This window comes from Puccinia triticina, chromosome 6A, assembly GCF_026914185.1.
Source record: "Puccinia triticina chromosome 6A, complete sequence".
Lineage (NCBI taxonomy): Eukaryota > Fungi > Basidiomycota > Pucciniomycetes > Pucciniales > Pucciniaceae > Puccinia > Puccinia triticina.
Genome location: NC_070563.1, coordinates 2,821,090 through 2,840,103, shown reverse-complemented (window position 1 = coordinate 2,840,103; position 19,014 = coordinate 2,821,090). Strand labels below are relative to the sequence as shown.

At 48.0% G+C, this 19,014-nt stretch overlaps 1 protein-coding gene across 1 annotated transcript; it reads left to right on the top strand.

Moving 5' to 3' along the window:
- Positions 1-13,596: 13,596 nt before the first annotated feature.
- Positions 13,597-15,405, top strand: PtA15_6A364 (uncharacterized protein; the record flags this gene model as incomplete). Its single annotated transcript, XM_053170061.1, has 7 exons — positions 13,597-13,767; positions 13,880-14,010; positions 14,099-14,232; positions 14,310-14,800; positions 14,883-15,052; positions 15,144-15,230; positions 15,333-15,405. 7 exons carry the CDS (start codon positions 13,597-13,599, stop codon positions 15,403-15,405), a joined length of 1,257 nt encoding a protein of 418 aa, XP_053021290.1.
- Positions 15,406-19,014: the final 3,609 nt, after the last annotated feature.

Below are 19,014 nucleotides of genomic sequence, written 5' to 3'. Positions count from 1 at the left end.
GTCGACCAAAACCTCAATGACAAGAAGGATCCTTCCTTCGCCGATGTTGCCACGGTGATCCAGTCTGCGACCGGCAAAGTTAGCAAGAAAGATGTGGATAGCATGGCGATGGATATCGACCGGATTCAGGCTTTGCATCAGGGAAACAGAGGCAAATACGTTGCTCCTCAACGACGTACCTCGGATGATAAATCCTCGAAACTCAGTCACCCGCGCTTTGCGGTCGAACGGGCCGAGTACTACAAGGGAAAGGGCCAAACCGAGTCGCAAATACAACGTCACGGTTTCGATTGCGCGTACTGCTCAAAGTATGGACATTGGTTCGCCGATTGTTCTGAATATTGGAAGGCGGTTGCGATGAAGGAAATCAAACCTCCACCACCGGATTTTGACTCGAAAGATTCGAAATACATACCGCCGCGACGTTCAGAACACCACGTCCGCAAAGTGGCGTTCCCAAACCTGACCGAAGGCGTTCTTCTGGACTCTGGGGCTTCTGCTCATGTGAGTGGGAAATCCAGTCTCTTCGAGCCGACTCGCAAGCTGACGACTCCACGTACGTTTTATCTTGCTGTCACCGACTGCAACGTTACGGTATCCGACGTCGGTAGGGTAACGATTCCGACGCCAGCGGGGAAGATCACGATTGAGGATGTCTACTTCGTTCCTGGTGTAGACGGTGTCATCCTGTCGACGGGTAGATTGATTGCGTCAGGCTGGAAGCTAGAATATAGGGGAACAGAAGCAACTTTATTAGATCCGTGTAATAACCGCTACCCCACCATCTTTCACAACTACTGCTGGTCTTTAGAGACTGTTCCGGATTCCATTAAAGCCAATAAAATCTCGCAATTACCTTCTTTCAACCCGTATATATGGCATGTCCGCCTAGGCCATGCGTCCGATGAAGTCGTCAAACAATACCTGAGAAACAACTACCCTGAAGTTAAAATTAAGTGGTCAGCTTTTTTTTGTGACCGGTGCGCGAAGTCTAAAAGCACGAACCGAAAGTCGATGGGTGTTGAGTCAAAGATTGTCCGTGAGAAGCCCCTAGATCTCATGGTCTCGGATGTCGCAGGCCCATTTGAGACGGACCTACACGGTATGCGTTACAGTATTACTCTCCGGGATCACGCAAGTACGTTTTCGTTCGTCGGAGCAATCGAGAAAAAGTCGGACGTCCCGGACAAGATCATGTCGTGGATTGCGCATGTGAAGAACTACTTTGGAAGATACCCTGTTCATGTTCGTTGCGACAACGCCCCGGAATATGTTCAAAGTCTCCGTAAGCGTCTTGATGAAATCGGAGTGAAGACTGCCCCGAGTGCCCCGTATACGCCCCAACAGAATGGTGAAGCTGAGCGGCTCAACAGAACGATCGGCGATATGGCGAGAACCATGTTGCATGAGAGCGGGCTTCCTCGACGGTTCTGGAGCTATGCATGGTCGACCGCTGGGCATATACACAATAGGTTGCCCAACTCGAGGTCAGGAGGAAAATGCCCCGTAGAACTCTTCTATGGAATAAGGCCGAACCCGGATGTTCTGTACCCGTTCGGAGCGAAGGCCATCATTCACATCCCCAATGAGCGAAGAAAGAAGCTGGACGAGCGAGCCCAGGATGCCGTCTTGATTGGATACCCGGATGCTGGAGCGGGGTGGCTGTTTTTCTCGCCGAGGGAGCGTCGCGCAATCCATTCGACTGCAGCAGTGTTCCCAGATTTTCAGAATCTGCCGGTAAAGAAGGAAGTAAAGAAATCAGATCTTGATTTTGTACTGAACCAGATAATGCTGAAACTCGGTGAAGAAAGGACGGACCTCATTGCGGCAGAAGAATCAAAGCAACTGCAAGATTTGACTGTTGGACCGGAGATCGACTTACCGAAGACAATCAAGATGGCGTTAAGCGGCTTGGATGCGAATTCGTGGAGAAAGGCGGCGGACTACGAGATGGAGAAATTCGGGGAGCTGGACGTGTGGGAGGCTGTTGATCCGTTCAAGGGAATGAAGGTGCTGGGAGCTTGTTGGGTCTTCTCACTCAAGCGACGGCCGGATGGATCGATCGAGAAGTTTCGGGCGCGGTACGTGGCGAAGGGCTTCAATCAACAGATTGGGGTCGACTGTAATGAAACCTATGCGCCGACTGCTTCACTGAATACGTTGCGCTTGCTTATCTCCATGGCAAACAAGTTCGGATTACCATCGGCCACGTTCGATGTCAGTTCAGCGTATTTGTACAGCCCGATCGAGGAAGACGTTTACGTGCAGCCACCTGTCGAGATTTTGCCCGCCCTGAAAGGAAAAGTCATGAAACTCAAGAAAGCACTCTACGGGACCAAACAGGCCGCAAGGTGCTGGTGGAAATTTTTCAAACAAACCGTAGAAAAGTTGGGTTTCGAAGCGAGTGAAATAGAACCATCACTTTACCTTTTCCGGAAGGGTGCTGGTTTTGTCATCATATGGCTTCATGTTGACGACGGTTTCGCGCTGGCGTCGGACAATTTCCTCTTGAACCAGTTGCGGGACGGGATGACCAAAGACCTAGAAATAAAATGGTCTGCGAAAGTTGAGCGCCTGGTTGGAATCAACATCAAACAGAAGTCAAACGGCGTTTTCTTGGATCAGAGTTTGATGGCGCAGAAGATTGTTGAAAAATACAAACGGAATGCTCACCTGAAGACGAGTCCTTTACCCGATGACGCCCTGGAAATTTCAACGGCGGAACCTATTGACCCGACTGAGTTTCGCTCAGTCATTGGCTCCCTGGTGTATTTATCTAGTGGCACTCGCCCTGATATTTCGTATGCGGTCAACTTGCTGGCACGTTTTTGTTCGAATCCCGGAGAAATGCACTGGAAGGCGCTCGATTGTTTGATTGGATATGTGCGGAGGACGATCGGAAAGCGACTGGCGTACAGAGGAAGTGGCGATGGACTCCAGTTGTGGACGGATGCGAATTGGGGGGGGGAACACGAGCGATCGACAACGGGGTATGCGTTGACTTTTTGTGGTGATGTCATCGCATGGGGTTCTCGGCGGCAAACAGTAGTGGCCTTATCTACGTGTGCCGCAGAGTATGTTGCTCTCTCAGAAGGATCACAGCAGCTTGCGCATCTGATGAATATCCTTGAAGATCTCGATCAACACCCGCAGATTTCAATACATGTCGACAATGAAGCGGCTATATTGATTGCAACGGATAATACATCGAAGAAGAAGACGAAATATCTACAACGAGCCTTTTATTTCGTGAATGATCTTATCAGAGCAAATGACATCAAACTCGAATGGACCAGCACAGTAAACCAGTTGGCAGACGTATTCACAAAAAAACTTGGCGCGACGAAGATGGTGGATGCGGGCAACAAATTGGGTTTGGTCGGGTAATTTGTGCAGGCGTGGGAGGGGGTGTTAGAGTAGCCATGCACTTATGCACAAATTATGGCTTAGCAACTATGTACTTACTCACCATGTACATAGTTTCTAACCTAGTCGGTGACAGGTACCAAACCTAAACTGTCACCGACGCGCGCCTACAGTTCCGGTTCTCACCTGCCCGGGCTCTCCTCTTTTCCTCACCGAGATTGGAGACCCCGGGACCGACACGTGAGAGCTGACCCGCCGCCGGACTGTATCGCGCAGGTTAGTCAACTCATTAGCAATGTAACCGAGATTGGAGACCCCGGGACCGACACGTGAGAGCTGACCCGCCGCCGGACTGTATCGCGCAGATTCCGTGCCTTCATACTTCCTGCCTCCTCTTGAAATTCTGCTGGTTTGAGGCCAATATATTCCTACCCCTTCCTCGTGATAGGTCCCAGAGTTGCATAAGTCCGGAGGTCCTTCGGAGCCGGGCGCCACTCAGGCTAGCTTGAATAAGCCTCTCGAACGGAGGGTCCGGGGGACCCCGCCCGGAGGGCTCTCCGCAGGAGAGGCTTACACCTAATGTCTGAAGTCTGGCAGATATTCAACCCCAAAACCACTAAATAATTATTTAAAAATCAGCAAAATATGTACAAAAAAACTGAATAGACAGTTTCATTGGCAGTGCTGATGCGCACCCTCACCCAAAATTTTGAGCAAAAAGCTCCAAAACTGATTGAAGGAATCCGTTTTGAAGGCCAAAGGAACCCTGAAGGGTATTACATTGCTCTGAAGATCCATTTTTGGATTTTCTGATAATATGCACAATTGAGTTCCCTATCTGCAACATAATGCAAAACTACGTGTGTAGGATCTGCGGGTTTGTGGATCCAGGATCCACCAGGCATGATGGTTGGGCATCCTTAGTTTACATTTCTTCATGTTTTTTTATTTTCAAAACATTAGTACAGTGCAAATGGTTTGGATTGAGGAGATGAGACTGGTGCCAAATGAAAGCTGAGGTCCAGAAGTATCTTTTGGCTTGGAGGCAGGTCCACAGGACCTGAGGGGGAGGCTGGCTGAGGCTTAATATTTCCCTCCAGCCATTTGTGATTTCTTTCCCAGCCAAAATTTTGACATTACGCGCAAGTCTGTCCATGCGGGAGGGGCTGCTTTGCGGCCAGCCACCGCAAGCCTCCCACCAGGGGGTACTTGTGTTAAGTTAGCCACTCAGGTGAGTTGCGCAAGGTTGGCAGGGCGGGCTCAATTTTGGCAGAGCCCACCCTCAAAGGCTGTCTCCCGAGCGTGCGGGAGACATCCTTTGGGGTAGGGCAATGGGTTACACTCAGGTGGGCTTAGGGATGTAAATGGGTTGGGTCAACCCAATGGGTTCTGGGTCCGGTTTGGGCAGACATCAGGCCTCTCTTTAACCAACCCAACCCATCAAGACCCAATTAGATAATTGGGTAGGGTTTGGGCAGGGTTTTCCCCATTCAGGTGGGCCCATGAACCCAATTGCGACCCGAAATGAGGCTATCCATGCTTCAGTCCAACCACCAATGCACATCATGCTCAATCACTCGCCAAGAGGGATACGGCAAGATGAATTTGTACCAGTTCTCCAAGAGGAATACATACCTCCCAGCAAGCTGGACTTCAATCAGCTCGCCAATAGGAATACATACCTCTTGGCAAGACAGACTTTGTCAGCAGCTCAGCAAGAGGAATACATACCTCCCGGTGTAAGACTCAAAAGTGGTTGTGAAACCTTTTGCTGAATGGAGAAGGGGATGGTGGAGTTGCAAGCTCTGCCCTTCTAAATACCAGATAACAAGACCCACCAAGGTAAGCTTGGCAAGCTTTAATCACGTGATAGGTTAGGATTGATTGGCTCACGATGAAGTTGTTCAATCAATATGTGTATAAAGTATAGAGTATTAATGAGTAATGAGTTATAGAGTATCAATGAGTAATGAGTGTTGGCAAGGGTGTAACAGCTGCGCTACACACTTTTTTCTGTATCTCCAAAAATAGATGGCAACTAGATGTCAGAAGTACACAGATTATTTTGGATATTCAGAATTCTCCTGCACCCAGGAATCAAAAGCTCATCTTTATATTCTTGGCACTGGGATTATGTGGCTTTAAATCCATGAAGCAGGTGAATATGAAAGCTCAAAACAGCTGTGCTGAAAATAGTGCCCAAATGACACTGCTTCATAGTTTCAAAGGACCACCACTTCAATAAAGAAAATTGAATAAAGCATTTTTGATTCATGGATGTGAGAGGATCCAGAAAATCCAAAAATATTTCTGTAATTATGACATCTTGCCATCTTTTTTTGGAAATACAGAAAAAAGCGCGTAGTGCAGCTGTTACACCCTTGAGGCTTGGTGTTGGTGATGAAGATGTGAAGAGGGGTAATTGAACTGAGGTTGGGTGTGTAGAGACTGTAAAATGAAGATGTGTCTGGTGAGAGTCGGACTCATGACCTCAGCTATGCTGAGACACATACTAGAGTGCTGCCTTTACCAACTAGGCTACAGACGCTTGTGGCTGCCAGCTGGGTGGTTGGTTGGTAGTGCTCATGGGTCAATCCGACAGCCCTCCATACTGTGGTGATGCATCATGGTAGCAGACTAACAGACAACTCAACAGGGTGAGGTATTGTTATCAATGACAAGAGTGGGAATGGAACCCAGGTTGGCTCAGGTGAGGCGTGAAGGGTGTGGGAGCACTATGCTTCAACCTGTATTGGAACCAAGGACAGGGTACTAGCACTAGACAATTTTTATATTGATGATGAGAAAAATGTGTTAGACTTTTTATTGCACTTGTAAGGGTAATAATATGAAATTTTAGGTAGTATATAATTTGGTGTGATGAGGAGTGATATGGTGTGATGTGGGGGGAATTGCCAGCATGGGGAACAAATGGCTGGAGAGAGGCCTCCTTTTATACCTGTGGGTGAGGGATTTTAGCTTCAGGGGAACAGGCTTTGTTGGGCTAAATAGCTAATGGGGTACATCCCTACAATGTATAGTTTGACAAGAGCACAGCCTCAAAGGGACCTACCCTAAAGAAACAGGGTGCTACCTTCAACAGAAAGGGTACAACCCCGCAGGGCATTATAAATACAAGCAAGAGTATGCATATTCATTATGCATATGTAATCCAAAGTGAGCTTGAAGAAAAATAAGCAAGAGAAACATTTCCTGTGACAGGTTGAAATCTGTGTAACTCCTAAACCGGTGAAGGTAGAGGGGTCATTCCAGTGGGTGACTATAGGTCTACTCTGCCTCATGGTGCCAGGAGGACCCGCTGAACGGAGGTTCTGTGCTCTTTGCGCACGACTCTTCAGGTTAGTGCGCTGTGTAACATTTTCAATGCTTCATTACATCTAGGGGATCCTGGAAGCCAGGGAGTGGCTTCCCTAGATCCCTGTGTATGGTTCGAGGGAGAGGACTGCAACTTAAAGTTGCAGAGAGGAGTTTTCCCACCTCTTCCGCCTATCCCCGCGGTAGAGTGAGGGCCTGATCATCTCGGGTAGAGAATCCTAGCGCCTTGACACACCGGAAAAAGGGGGGGAGGGGAAAAGAGGTCAATAATCCTCCTCTCTGGAGCAGCACACACGGGAGTGTGATGGCAAGGGTGTAAGACCCTTGCCTTGTGTTCTAAATCTGCCCTAATCGCCTGAAATGACCTTTCTGTTATGGGTGGGTGGGTGGTATTGGAAAACTTTTCTACGGTCGGATGGGGAGTGATGGAGTGGAAAATTTTCTTAGACTTGAGTCAGTGGTAAGTGAGAGGGATCTTGGGGAGAGTGAAGGGGAGGAGGACTTGGGGAAGTACCAGACCATGGTCTGAGTCCGAGCCTCTCCTTGGGTGGCTCCTCCCTGTACTTGCTACGGCAGCGCCCACGTGCTAGATTGATGCGGCGGGCTCTAGTACAACTCGGCTACTCTAGTGCCTCGCTGTACTCTCAGTATGGGGACAGGTCCCCATCTGGCCTGCTCGTGTGGTGTCACGGCCCGTGGACCAATCCCACTTCCTGTTGCACTCCCGGTAAAAGAACATTATTTTGTGTGAAAAGTCCATTTCTGGGGTTAATTTTAAAATTAGGAAATTTTTATATTTCTCTGTATAGAAACACAGGAATAAATACCACACCGGAGAGCTAGACTTATGAGCAGCTCACCAAGAGGAATAAATACCTCTTGGCAAGATGGATTTGTACCACCTTGCCAAGAGGACTACATACCTCTTGGCAAGCTGGGTTTTGACCAGCTTGCCGGGAAGAAAAATCACGGAAACCTGGTCAAATTCCAGCTAGACGGGATGTATGTATTTCTCTAGGCAAGCTGGACTTGGGTCAATTGTCCTGGGTTTCTTGGCATACATGCACCTGTGTGCGCCTTTTTTGGTGTGCACATACAAAAAATTTGGTGTGCATTTAGCACAACTTATGCTGTCTCGGGTTGGACAAAGACCCAACCCGGACCCGACTCCTCATCAATGGGTTCAGGTTTGGGTAGTACATTTGCAGTTTTGTCCCAACCCAACTCAACCCGGTGCTCACGTTGGGTCAGGTTTGGGCATCATTTTCCAACCCAAACCCAACCTGTTTACATCCCTAGGTGAGCTTAACAAAATCTCCCAGTGAGCCAAAGGGCAGCCCTGCAAGTTCTATAGGCACTTTGCGCCAAGCTTAACAAATCCTCTCAAACAGGGTTCCCAAAGAGACTCTCTGTACACCACCACTCAAATTTGAGCTTGGGTTGACGTGGGCCCAACGGCGCAGTTGCAGACAGGTTGGCCCAGGTGGACCCCAACCTGTCTACCCAGATTTCAGCCGCGGGGTTGGATTGGTGTCAGGGTGTAAATGGGTTGGGCTGACCCAAGACACGTTGGGTTTGGGCACGTTCTTAAAGAAAATGGCATGACCCAAACCCAACTTGTAAAATCGTTGGGTTGGGTTTGGGCAGCCTATTTACTAATTGGGTCAACCTGCGACCCGACTATGGCGTCTCCAACAGTCAAGTTGGGGGTTTTTTGCGCCCAATAGGTCGGGTGGAACTAAGACCCAAACCAACCCTACCCAAAAAAGTATGACATTGGGTTGGGTTTGGGCAGCATATTTTAAAATCTGCCCCAACCCAACCCAACCCGCACTAAATGTTGGGTTGGGTTTGGGTGCTGTTTTTCAACCCGAACCCAACCTGTTTACACCCTGAGATTGGTGTCAAGGATTGGTTGGGCCCACCTTGGCACGACCCATGCTGCTCCGCGGGCGGGCCAACCCAGCCAACATGCCACATTGGCGGAGTTGACAGAGCCCCGCGGTTGAAGCACCATTGGGCGTGCGACCCAGCAAACCAAGGCTGTCCCTGAGCCGCGGCCCAATGCTGTTCTCTGTTTGAGCCCACTTTGGGCCAAACAAGAAATGAAACAAAAAGAGATGAGTTGTCCGTGCCTCTTTCCATGTATAGAAAGAGGCTACATAGGTGAGAAATTATAAAAAAAAGGTTCTTAACAAGTTGCCCTCTGACAAGATTTGGGGAAAACATGAATTTACTATGATAAATACACATTATTGGTGTGGTGAATTATATAGGCATGTGTGGTAGAATGTCCACTTGGGGATAGCACAGGCAGGAATGCACAGAGCGGCTCAGGCAGAGTGCATTCCCGTGACATAAGCACTGAGGATGATGTCAGAAAAGCACGCTAAGAAAGCTTACGGAAAGTCGCACGCGGACTGGAATGCACGGATTGCGGATCACGGATTGCGGATTGGGTATTCAGACCGGAGCGGAAAAGACAGGGCTGGACTGCGGCGGACATACTGCTAAATGTGCAATATTGCATTTTATCGCACCTGTTTCACTGCTGATGGTGGATTGGATGGTGGAGGTGGAGGTGGCCGATGCGAGATATGTACACCACAGCTCCACTTGTAAAGTGAGTTGCGCGGCAGGCGGACCCTCCCGTCAGATTTGGGTTGGGCCGTTCTGGCAGGACGTTGAGCAGCCCTTTGGGTCGGCCTGACCCTGCCCAACCACCTGTCGGCTGTTCCTCCCAACAGGGAGGGCAGGCCAACCTCGTCTGACCGTGCCAACCCGCGAGGCAGCATGGTCGACTTGTCTGATAGGTCCGGCCAACCCATCTGCCTGGCAGGTCAGCATGGTCGGCCGGCCCTCAAGGTTTTCAACAGGTCGGCTGCCCCCGGAAATGAGCCAACCTTCCCAACAAGTCAACCTGTCCATTGGCCCAAGGTCAGAAACTCACTTGAAAAAGTGAGTTTCCTGAGACCACCAGTACAATCTGCCAAGCGTGCTCGCGGATTGTACATAGAAGAGAAAAAAAAATGTTGGACTTCACACCGTTTGCTCTTCATGATAGAATGCGGTATATATTTGTGACTAAGATGGATGATGATATGACACTGCGGGCATCTTGATGTCGCTGCGGACTGCAGCAACATCTGACGATTCAGTGGGGATTCGAACCCCGCGCAACAAGTATTGCAGCGACACTTGGCTGGCTGTCCATCAGCCAGCCACTGGGGTATGTACACACAACGCACCTCTCAATGGCCGGCACAACAAACGGTAACCGAGAGGAGTACGCACTCCTCTCAATGGCTGGCCCAAGGACCGGCCATCAGGAGGAGTCCTTGTGCCGGCCATTGAGATTTGTCCACACTCCTCTCAATGACCAGCATAACAACTGGTCATCAGGAGGAGGATTCCAAACTCCTCTTGATGACCAGCAAAAGGACCGGTCATTGGGAGGAGGAATCCATACTCCTCTCAATTCCAACCCAGGCCGGCGTTGAGAGGAGTACATGCACCTTGATGCCCGGTCTGTGCCGTCCATCGAGGGAAGTGTGTATGTACTCCTCCCAATGACCGGGCCTTGGGCCAGCCATTGAGAGGAGTGCATACTCCTCTTGGTGACCGGTCGTTGTGCCGGCCATCAAGAGGTGTCTGTACTCCTCTTGATGCCGGTGTGTGCTGGCATCAAGAGGAGTGTGGACTCCTCCCAATGACCGGTCCATGAGCTGGTCACCAAGAGAAGTGAGAGGAGTGTGTAATCCTCTCAATGGCTGGCACAAGGACCAGTCATTGAGAGGTTGTTATGTATGTACTGTGGTGGCTGGCTGTCCAAAGGCAAATCAGCCGGCCAGATGTCGCTGCATTCTGATATGCAGCGTCATGATGTCGCTGCGGCCCGGACCAACAGCGAGATGCCCACAGTGTGAATATTGTTGTTCTTGCAGTGGTTGTAAGCAATCGCACCGGTGAGCGATCAATCCCCGGATGTATGGTGCGGTCGCCGGATTGACCCTCCCCTTGGATGTTTTTTGCTGCTTGGATCTCATCATGACCCTGAGCCCCGCGGCCAACGTCTGGGTAATCCCAGCTTGAAGCCCAATGTCAGGGTAGGATTCGTGGCCTAGCCGCCGTCAGGGGCAGCCCGACCTTCCCGACATATACTCCTCCCAACGTCCGCCATGCAATGTTTAACTGCAGGGGCGGAGAGGGGGTGGCCGACGTCCGCCCGCCATCCAACTGCACCCGTGGTGTATGTACACCAGGGTTTGCAGTCAACACAGCGACGACAAAAAGAACTGCGTCGGCGCGACCTCCCCAACGCCACCAAAGAATTTTGGTGGCCAACCTGATGTCTCTACGCGGGAGGCCGTTGGCGCTGCAGTCGGCATTTCTTCCAATGCAGGCCTTGCGTCCGAGTCCGCTGTTGGCATATCCTTGATGCAAGGCCTGCGTGATGGAAGTGCATCGGCACATCCTTGATGCAAGGCCTGCGTGATGGAAGTGCATTGGCACATCCTTGACGCAAGCCCAGCGCAACACAAAACGCATTGCGCCGGGCTTGCGCAACGCAAATTGCAGTACGCAATGCCTGCGTAATATTTGCAATTGCTTGGCTGGTGCAAAAATTGCCCCAAGCTTGGGCTTGAACCCAGAGCTATTGGATGCCATCTCATCAAGCAACCAGGTCTGCTACTTCCACCACTAGGCTAAAGACCTTTTGTCTTGCCACCCAGTGTGCTAAACTAAAACCCACGTTTTCTTGTTCAGTATTCCTGCTGACAACCTTTTTTCGACATGTCTTCTTCTTTTCTTTTTTTTTTTTTTTTTTTTTTTTGAAAAATGGAACTCTCATTACCTTTCTCTCAAAACAAAAGCATATATACAACCCTTGCTCAAAAAAAAAAAAAAAAAAACAATCCAATGATTGCTTGCCGACCCGGACGGCGAGCCAATCCTGACCAATGCTTGACGCGGGCTCAACCAGCCGACGGTGTTGGCTTGCCGCTGCTGGCAAGCCTTCGTTGGCTGTCTGCCGTGTTGGACCCTTGTTTGACGTACAGTCAAGCCAACGGGGCCAACAAGTTGGCCCAACCCAGCCGTACCATTGGCCTGCTCAGCAGGGCCAAACATGGTTGGCCGGGTTATGCCATGGCACTATTCTGACCCCGCTGTCATGCCAACAGAATGGGCTGGTTGCGTTGGCATGACAGCTGGGTTGGATGGGTCAAACCAACGCGGGTCTGACCCGTCCCCGGCGTTGACCTGCCTCCGCAGTCAAATTTGCGGCAGGCAGGTCAAACCTGACATCCCCTTGACCCCGCGGGTGCGCCAACGCAACTCAAAGTTGAGAATCGAGCGGTGGTGTATCTCTATTTGGGATGATACAGCCAGGAGGGGTTGGGGGTGCAAAAACATGTTGATGCGAGTTGTTTCCTGTCATTTTGGCCTGATTCCTGGACCTGGAACAACCCTCCTGGAGCCTCTTGCTAATCGGGCCCCCAGGTTCACAGGAGAGCTTCCAGGTCCGATTTTTTTCCTGGATTTTTGGACCTGGACAGCTTCCTGGATCAATTTTGAACCCCCCTAATGTGCGCAATCATATGCCCTACAAGCTGTAGGAAGCCAATCTTGCACAACATTAGACCATCCGCACCGGGCGCTAAGTTAGCCCGGATTAGGGTACTTAGTTCGACCCCGCACCCGCATCGGGTTGGATCAACCGGGGATCAACTTAGCCCGGAGCTCCGTTTGGAGCTAGTGGGGTCTAAATGTAGACCCCACTAATCCTGGGACTAATCCCAAAGTGAATATGCATCATGCTTGTTAGCATGAACTTTATGTGTTTAGGTGCCAAACACATAACATATAGGCACCTAAACACATAACCTCCAACAGGCTTGGACCCGCTAATCCCTAACTTAACTAAGTCCCACCCTCCTACAGGTGGAGTGGTAAAACACTGGTCGCATTGCGCCAACCGGAGGGAGGGACTTACGCGCTAAACGGACTTGCAGGCTGACAGCATTTGGTTTTTTGGTGGGGACTTTTTTAAAACTGCTCTCACCCATCCATTTCCTGTCCAATTTCATTATTGTTTGGATTTGCATGATGACCAAAGTCTTCTTTATCCATGTACTATACCCACCTATCCCCAACCTGTCTTCTTGATCTGCAATGTCCCTTGTAACATCACGAGTTTTGGATTCTGTACAGTGTGAACTTTGTAATATAGGATGAAGCGGACCACAGACAGTCACAAAAAATGGATCTGAGGGGTTCTGAAGGCCTCGAAAAATTCAGAAAAATTTGGAGAGATTCTCCTTGATCTTGGGAATCTTTTGTTCCCCCAAACCTTTGCTGCCCAATGGGAAAGGGTGAAGCCAGAAACGTTTGAAAAAAGACATAGTTCTGATTCTGTCAGCCCAAACTTGGACATTGGGTGTAAGTCCCTCCTTCGGAGGGTCCCGGCGGGACAGTGTCCCCCCTCAAATAGAGGGACTTGGTTAAGTTAGCGCTAATCCCCACCCATGCGGATGGCCAATCGGATTATCCTATTCCGATCGTAATCCGAGCTAGTTAGCCCAGCTAATCTAGCCACGGATGCGGATGCTCTTAACCGCTGATTTTTAATAATTTTTTAAACAATTTTGATGCTCCAGAACTCAAACTTCTACTGCGAAGATTGGGACATGACTCATAAGCCTCTCCTACGGAGAGCGTCCCGCGGGGACACGGGGTCCCTTCGGGACCCTCCGTTCGAGAGCCTTAGTTAAGCTAGGTGGTGCACCCCCCGACAGCTGGCCTTCTTCTCCGGTGTTCTTCCCCACAAAAACCCCAAAACCAGACCACTGGTCGAAAGAACCTCACCCTCAACACTCCCCAAGCACAAACATCATGCCATCCACCCAGCACATCTTCTCGACAGTTCCCCTGGCACCTCCAGATGCCATCTTCCAACTCACAGCCGCTTACAAGGCCGATCAGTTCCAAGACAAAGTCAATCTTGGCGTCGGAGCTTACAGGGACGATAGTGGTAAACCATGGGTGCTTCCGGTAGTTAAGACGGTCAGTATTTTTTAGAGTACATAACTAAATATGTATACTTCCGCCATATCACACATGACGGCTTATACAACTTGCATGTGTATGTCATACGTACTTCGCCTCCCTTTTACAGATCAAAAAGGAATTGGCCGAAGATGAAAACCTAGACCACGAGTACCAACCTATCACCGGTATACCTTCGTTTACCTCGGCTAGTTCAATCTTGATCCTCGGGTCTAACAGCAACGCCACATCCGAGAACCGGTCAGCTTCTGCTCCCCAGTCTATCCATCTTCGTTCACTCGCAAAAACGCTTATCATTATGATATCAACCAACAACACACTAAAACAGAGTCGCAAAGGCACAGACGATCTCGGGTACAGGCGCAAACCATCTAGGTGGTCTGTTCTTGGCCAAATTCTATCAACCTTGGCAAGGTCTACCCGCTGATCAACGAGTCGTGTATCTTTCAAATCCAACATGGGGTGAGTTGATGTTTCACCAGATCGATCTCCAGTCACAGCAGGAACCCAAACTTAATTCTTGCACTCCCCTCTCCTAGCAAACCACAAAGCGATCTTTGCCAACATGGGCCTTACAACCAAAGATTATCCATACTACGACCCCAAGACGATCGGCTTGGATTACAAAGGCTTTGTGGATGCCTTGAATTCAGCTCCACCCATGTCGGTCTTCTTGTTGCATGCGTGTGCACACAACCCAACCGGAGTCGATCCAACTCGAGACCAATGGCAAGAACTGGCCAACATCTTCCTCTCCAAAGGTCACTACGCCTTCTTCGATTGCGCATACCAAGGTTTCGCATCCGGTGACCTGGATAATGACGCCTGGGCAGTCCGCCACTTTGTCGATCGGAAGATCCCGCTGTTGATCTGCCAAAGTTTTGCCAAGAATGCTGGGCTCTATGGAGAGAGAATCGGGTGTTTGACCGTCGTCGCGAAAGACCGAGAAGAGGCCGGTCGAATACAGAGTCAGATTAGTGTTTTACAACGTAGTGAAATATCCAACCCCCCCGCTTACGGCGCTCGAATCGTTGAGTTTCTTTTTTATTTCTTTTGATCAATAACTACTCGAAGTTCATTATTTTTCTCCCCCACTTCCTTGTTGTTTCTAGGTTTCTAAGATTTTAAATGAGCCCCATCATTTCGAACAATGGAAGAAGGATGTCAAGACGATGGCTGACCGGATTATCGAAATGCGAAGAAAACTGCGGGATTTACTCGAGAATAAATACAAAACACCTGGTTCATGGGAACACATCACTCGACAGATTGGCATGTTTTCGTAAGTTCCTGGACCGTGTGGCTCAGAGAGATCAATAAGAATGTTGATTTATCATTGACGCGGGCTTCCTCTTTCTTCTAATAATTATTAGGTTCACTGGCTTGACTCCCCCTCAAGTCGAAAAGATGATCGAGAACGCTCACATCTACATGACTGGCAATGGCCGAATTTCGATGGCGTAAGTAGTCTGTCTTCTGCGAAACAGCCTGCTTGGATTTGAGTTGACACAATTTGCCTCTATCGAAATGCCCCGGTGGCTTGTTACCTGCTCATTATCTAGTGGATTGAACTCTTCCAACGTCGAATATGTCGCTGCTTGTATTGACAAAGCGGTCCGAGGAGCTAAACTATAAGGGACCCGGATCTTGTAATATTCTCAACACATAGCAGTCTGACATCACAAACAGCATCCCCACTCATCATATCATCTTTCTTAATTCCTAGACTCAAGGTGGCTGTGCCGCCGCTTGTCTTAGGCAATGCTGTGTTGACTATTAAATTCTTGCATGTGTTACTCAATATTAAATGTTCTGAAAGTATTTCAGAGGCTTATACTTTAAGAAAGAATCTCAGATATGTAGAAAGATAATTCTCGTGAGTGGCCAAGGTTAAGGATATTAAATGTTTCAAAGTGATCTTGCCACTCCTCAAATCTCATACAGTCTGAAGTATAAAACTTTCTGCCTCCATTAAAGATGATAATTGGCAATTATGGGGTTTCAACGTCCCACTTGAGGCACTTCTGGGAAATCATCCAGGTCCAACATTACAGTAAAAAATAACCTCTTGAAAGTCTCCGCTGCACATGGACTCCTGACCAGCAAGACCCTCTAAGAGGCCAGGGAAACTGCAGGAAAACCAGTCCAAAACCAACCATCCAACCAACAATGGGCCACTACGCTACGCTACGCTACGGGCCAATATCGTTAGTGTATCCGTGGTTATTTGGCGAGACAATTGGGGTATTGTTATCCCCAATTATAGCCCAATACACTAACAGTTAGTGTATCTAAATTTTCTCATTGAAGATCTTGGGTATTGTTATCCAGAATACACTCAAAATACACTAACAGGTAGTGTATTTATTTTGGATAACCAACATTTCCCTGAAAGTTAGTGTATCAGAGTTAGGATAACAATCTTCTGCACTACAGTATCTGTTATTTCATGGTTTTTAGCCTCTAGAAAATGATTCTCAAAACATCATGTCCCAGATTTATTTTTTTTGTAACACAAAACCAACTTTACTACCAAAAATATCAATACACTGAAAGTAATTTTATCATTAATTGCAGAGATAAACTGACAGTTATTGTATTTGTTATCAGGAATAACAACAGATAACAATCATGAAACTAGGATTTGGTTATTGTTAACCTGGCATATTTCAGCTACACTAACAATACAATAACAGCCAAAAAGAATAACATCAAAAAGATGTATTGTTATTGCAATAAAATCAAGGATAACAGTATTATTTGTGTAGTGCAGTGGAAAAAACTAACAATACACTACACTAACAATAGAGTTAGTGTATCAGCCCACCGTTGATCCAACCCATCTTTTAGCTCATTCCCAAACAGATCTAAACCCCCTGGGGTTTTTTCCCTCTTCTAAACCCCCTTTTGCCATCCCCCATTGACAAAAAACCTTTTTAACTAACCTATTCCACCCAAAAGAACACACCCAGTAATTGTCAGCCTTAAAGTCAGCACAGCTGACCTGAAAGTTTGCCTTTATCACTTGTTTCTACCTGAACTGTCTTATATCTGTTTTGACCTTGTTTTGACTTCAGATTCTGTTTTCTCATGAAATTTTCACCATTGTGCTCACTGAAATATCCCAGCTCCTTAGCAGAGTTTGGTGCTTCTCAAAGCATGTGCACCCCCACCATGTAGGTGAAACAGATCACACCAACCACTTGTACAGATGTAATTATGTAAGCAAACTGTGAAATTTTTTGAAGTCAGGATCCTCCATGTAAATAGCTGGAGGATAAACATAATTCAGACCACCAGAACCACACCCCTGGACAACCAGGATCACCAAACAGAGGCCACTATACTACCAGTACCCTTCAGTCACAGGTACCAAGGAGATTAACAGTTAGTAACCTCTTTCACTGAACCATGTTTATCTCAGAGTGCAATGTCTGTGGGCTGTTTCTCTCCCATTTCTCTTCATCTTTAAACCTGTCAAGTATCATAAGGTTAACCTACCTCAACCTAGGTCTGATTAGTTATACTAATTCAGTGGAGGACTTCCCATCACAATCTGGGAGCAATCTGGGAGCCTCCCAGAGTCCCAAAGCCTATATTTCCCTGCAAAATTTGGCTCAGATTACAACAAGTCCTCCAGTGTCCTCCTCACTGTTTCCTTAGTTTTTGGAGAGGCTGTTGCTAGGCATGGCAATTGGGCAGGTTTGGGCCGCCCATGTTGGGCCACAGACTAAATGGGTGGGTTGGGCTGGGTCAACTTGTCTCGTATCTGTTGCTATCTGAAAGTTCTGAACAATTTTTCTATGTACATACTTCTGCATGAAGGAGAGATTGCAGTATTTATGTAGATATGTGCAGGCAAACATGTCTAATACAGGCCAAGCTGAGGAAATGAAAAACACTCAAGACTCTTAATCTAAAAGTCCCTCCCTTTGACAACCGCAGGGGCCCCTGGGGGACAATTTTTCCCTCTGTCATCTGAGGCTTTGAGTTATTCAAGAGGATGCTGATGATTGTAATCAAAAATAGTTTGATCTAATGTTTTCTTTTAAAAAGGTAAAAACAAACATCCTTCTATGTGCCTTAGCCAATGCATTGGGTCTAACTTATCAAATTCCTTCTTCCCTTTGTGGCAAGCAAGGGAACCTTGTTGAGGTGTGATGCACAACCCTTGACCGCAGGGAGGAGGGACTTCCCAAGCGGCTGTGTCTTGCGTGTGAGGATCTTGGGGTTCTGGTCTAAATCAAATTCCATGCCCCAGGAAAGATTGTCAGCCTTAGAGACACTCACAGTTTCCAAAAGATTTCACACAGCTGTAAACAGATAAAATTCAACACAATCTGTACACAAGTACATACTGTAGAAAAGAAGATTAGACATTGAATAAAGAGATGCTACCACAACTGGAATAATATTTACATATTTATGACTAGAAAAGACAAGCTTTGATAAGCATACACTGACAAGAAACAAAATTCAAGTCTGATCACAAATCATGACTTCTGGATAAACACAAGGGAAGCAGAAGCAGAATGACTTATTACTGCCGGAGTTGGGGTGACAGATGAATTCTTCCCGCAGACTTCAATTAACTTTTATCACGTTTGATATCCCTTGACCTTCCTTCACAAGTATCTGAACATAACACCATTGCTAACGTACTCTTTCACTTGAGTGCCTTAGAGCATCTGCATTTGGCACTAAGTTAGCCCGGATTAGGGCACTTAGTCCACCCCCCCATCCGCATCGGCTCAGATCAACTTGGGATCAACTTGAACCGGAGCTCCGTTTGGAGCTGGTGGGGTCTAGATGGAGACCCCACTAGTCCTTGGACAAAACACACAATGAATATTCAAAATGCTCATAAGCATGAACTCTATCCAAACACATAACATACAGGCCCCTGAACACATAACCTCCAACAGCCTTGGACCTGCTAATCCCCACCCATGCGGTTGGCCAATCAGATTAGCTTATTCCAAGCATATTCCAAGCTAGTTAGTCCATACTAACTTAGATACAATGCTGATGCTCTTAGAGCATCCACCCTTGTCTCTGTAAACCCGCTTGGTAGGCAGATTTACAGAGCATGTAAGGGATTTTCCACCCCCATGCCATCTTTAGGGCTCTTTAGCTAAATGTTTGTTTGGTAAATCTTTAAGACTCACTAGATTTACCAAGCCCTACATAAGGAAAATTTTGATGAGCCTACCGACTGCCCCCCTCTGCCCCCTCCAGACTCGC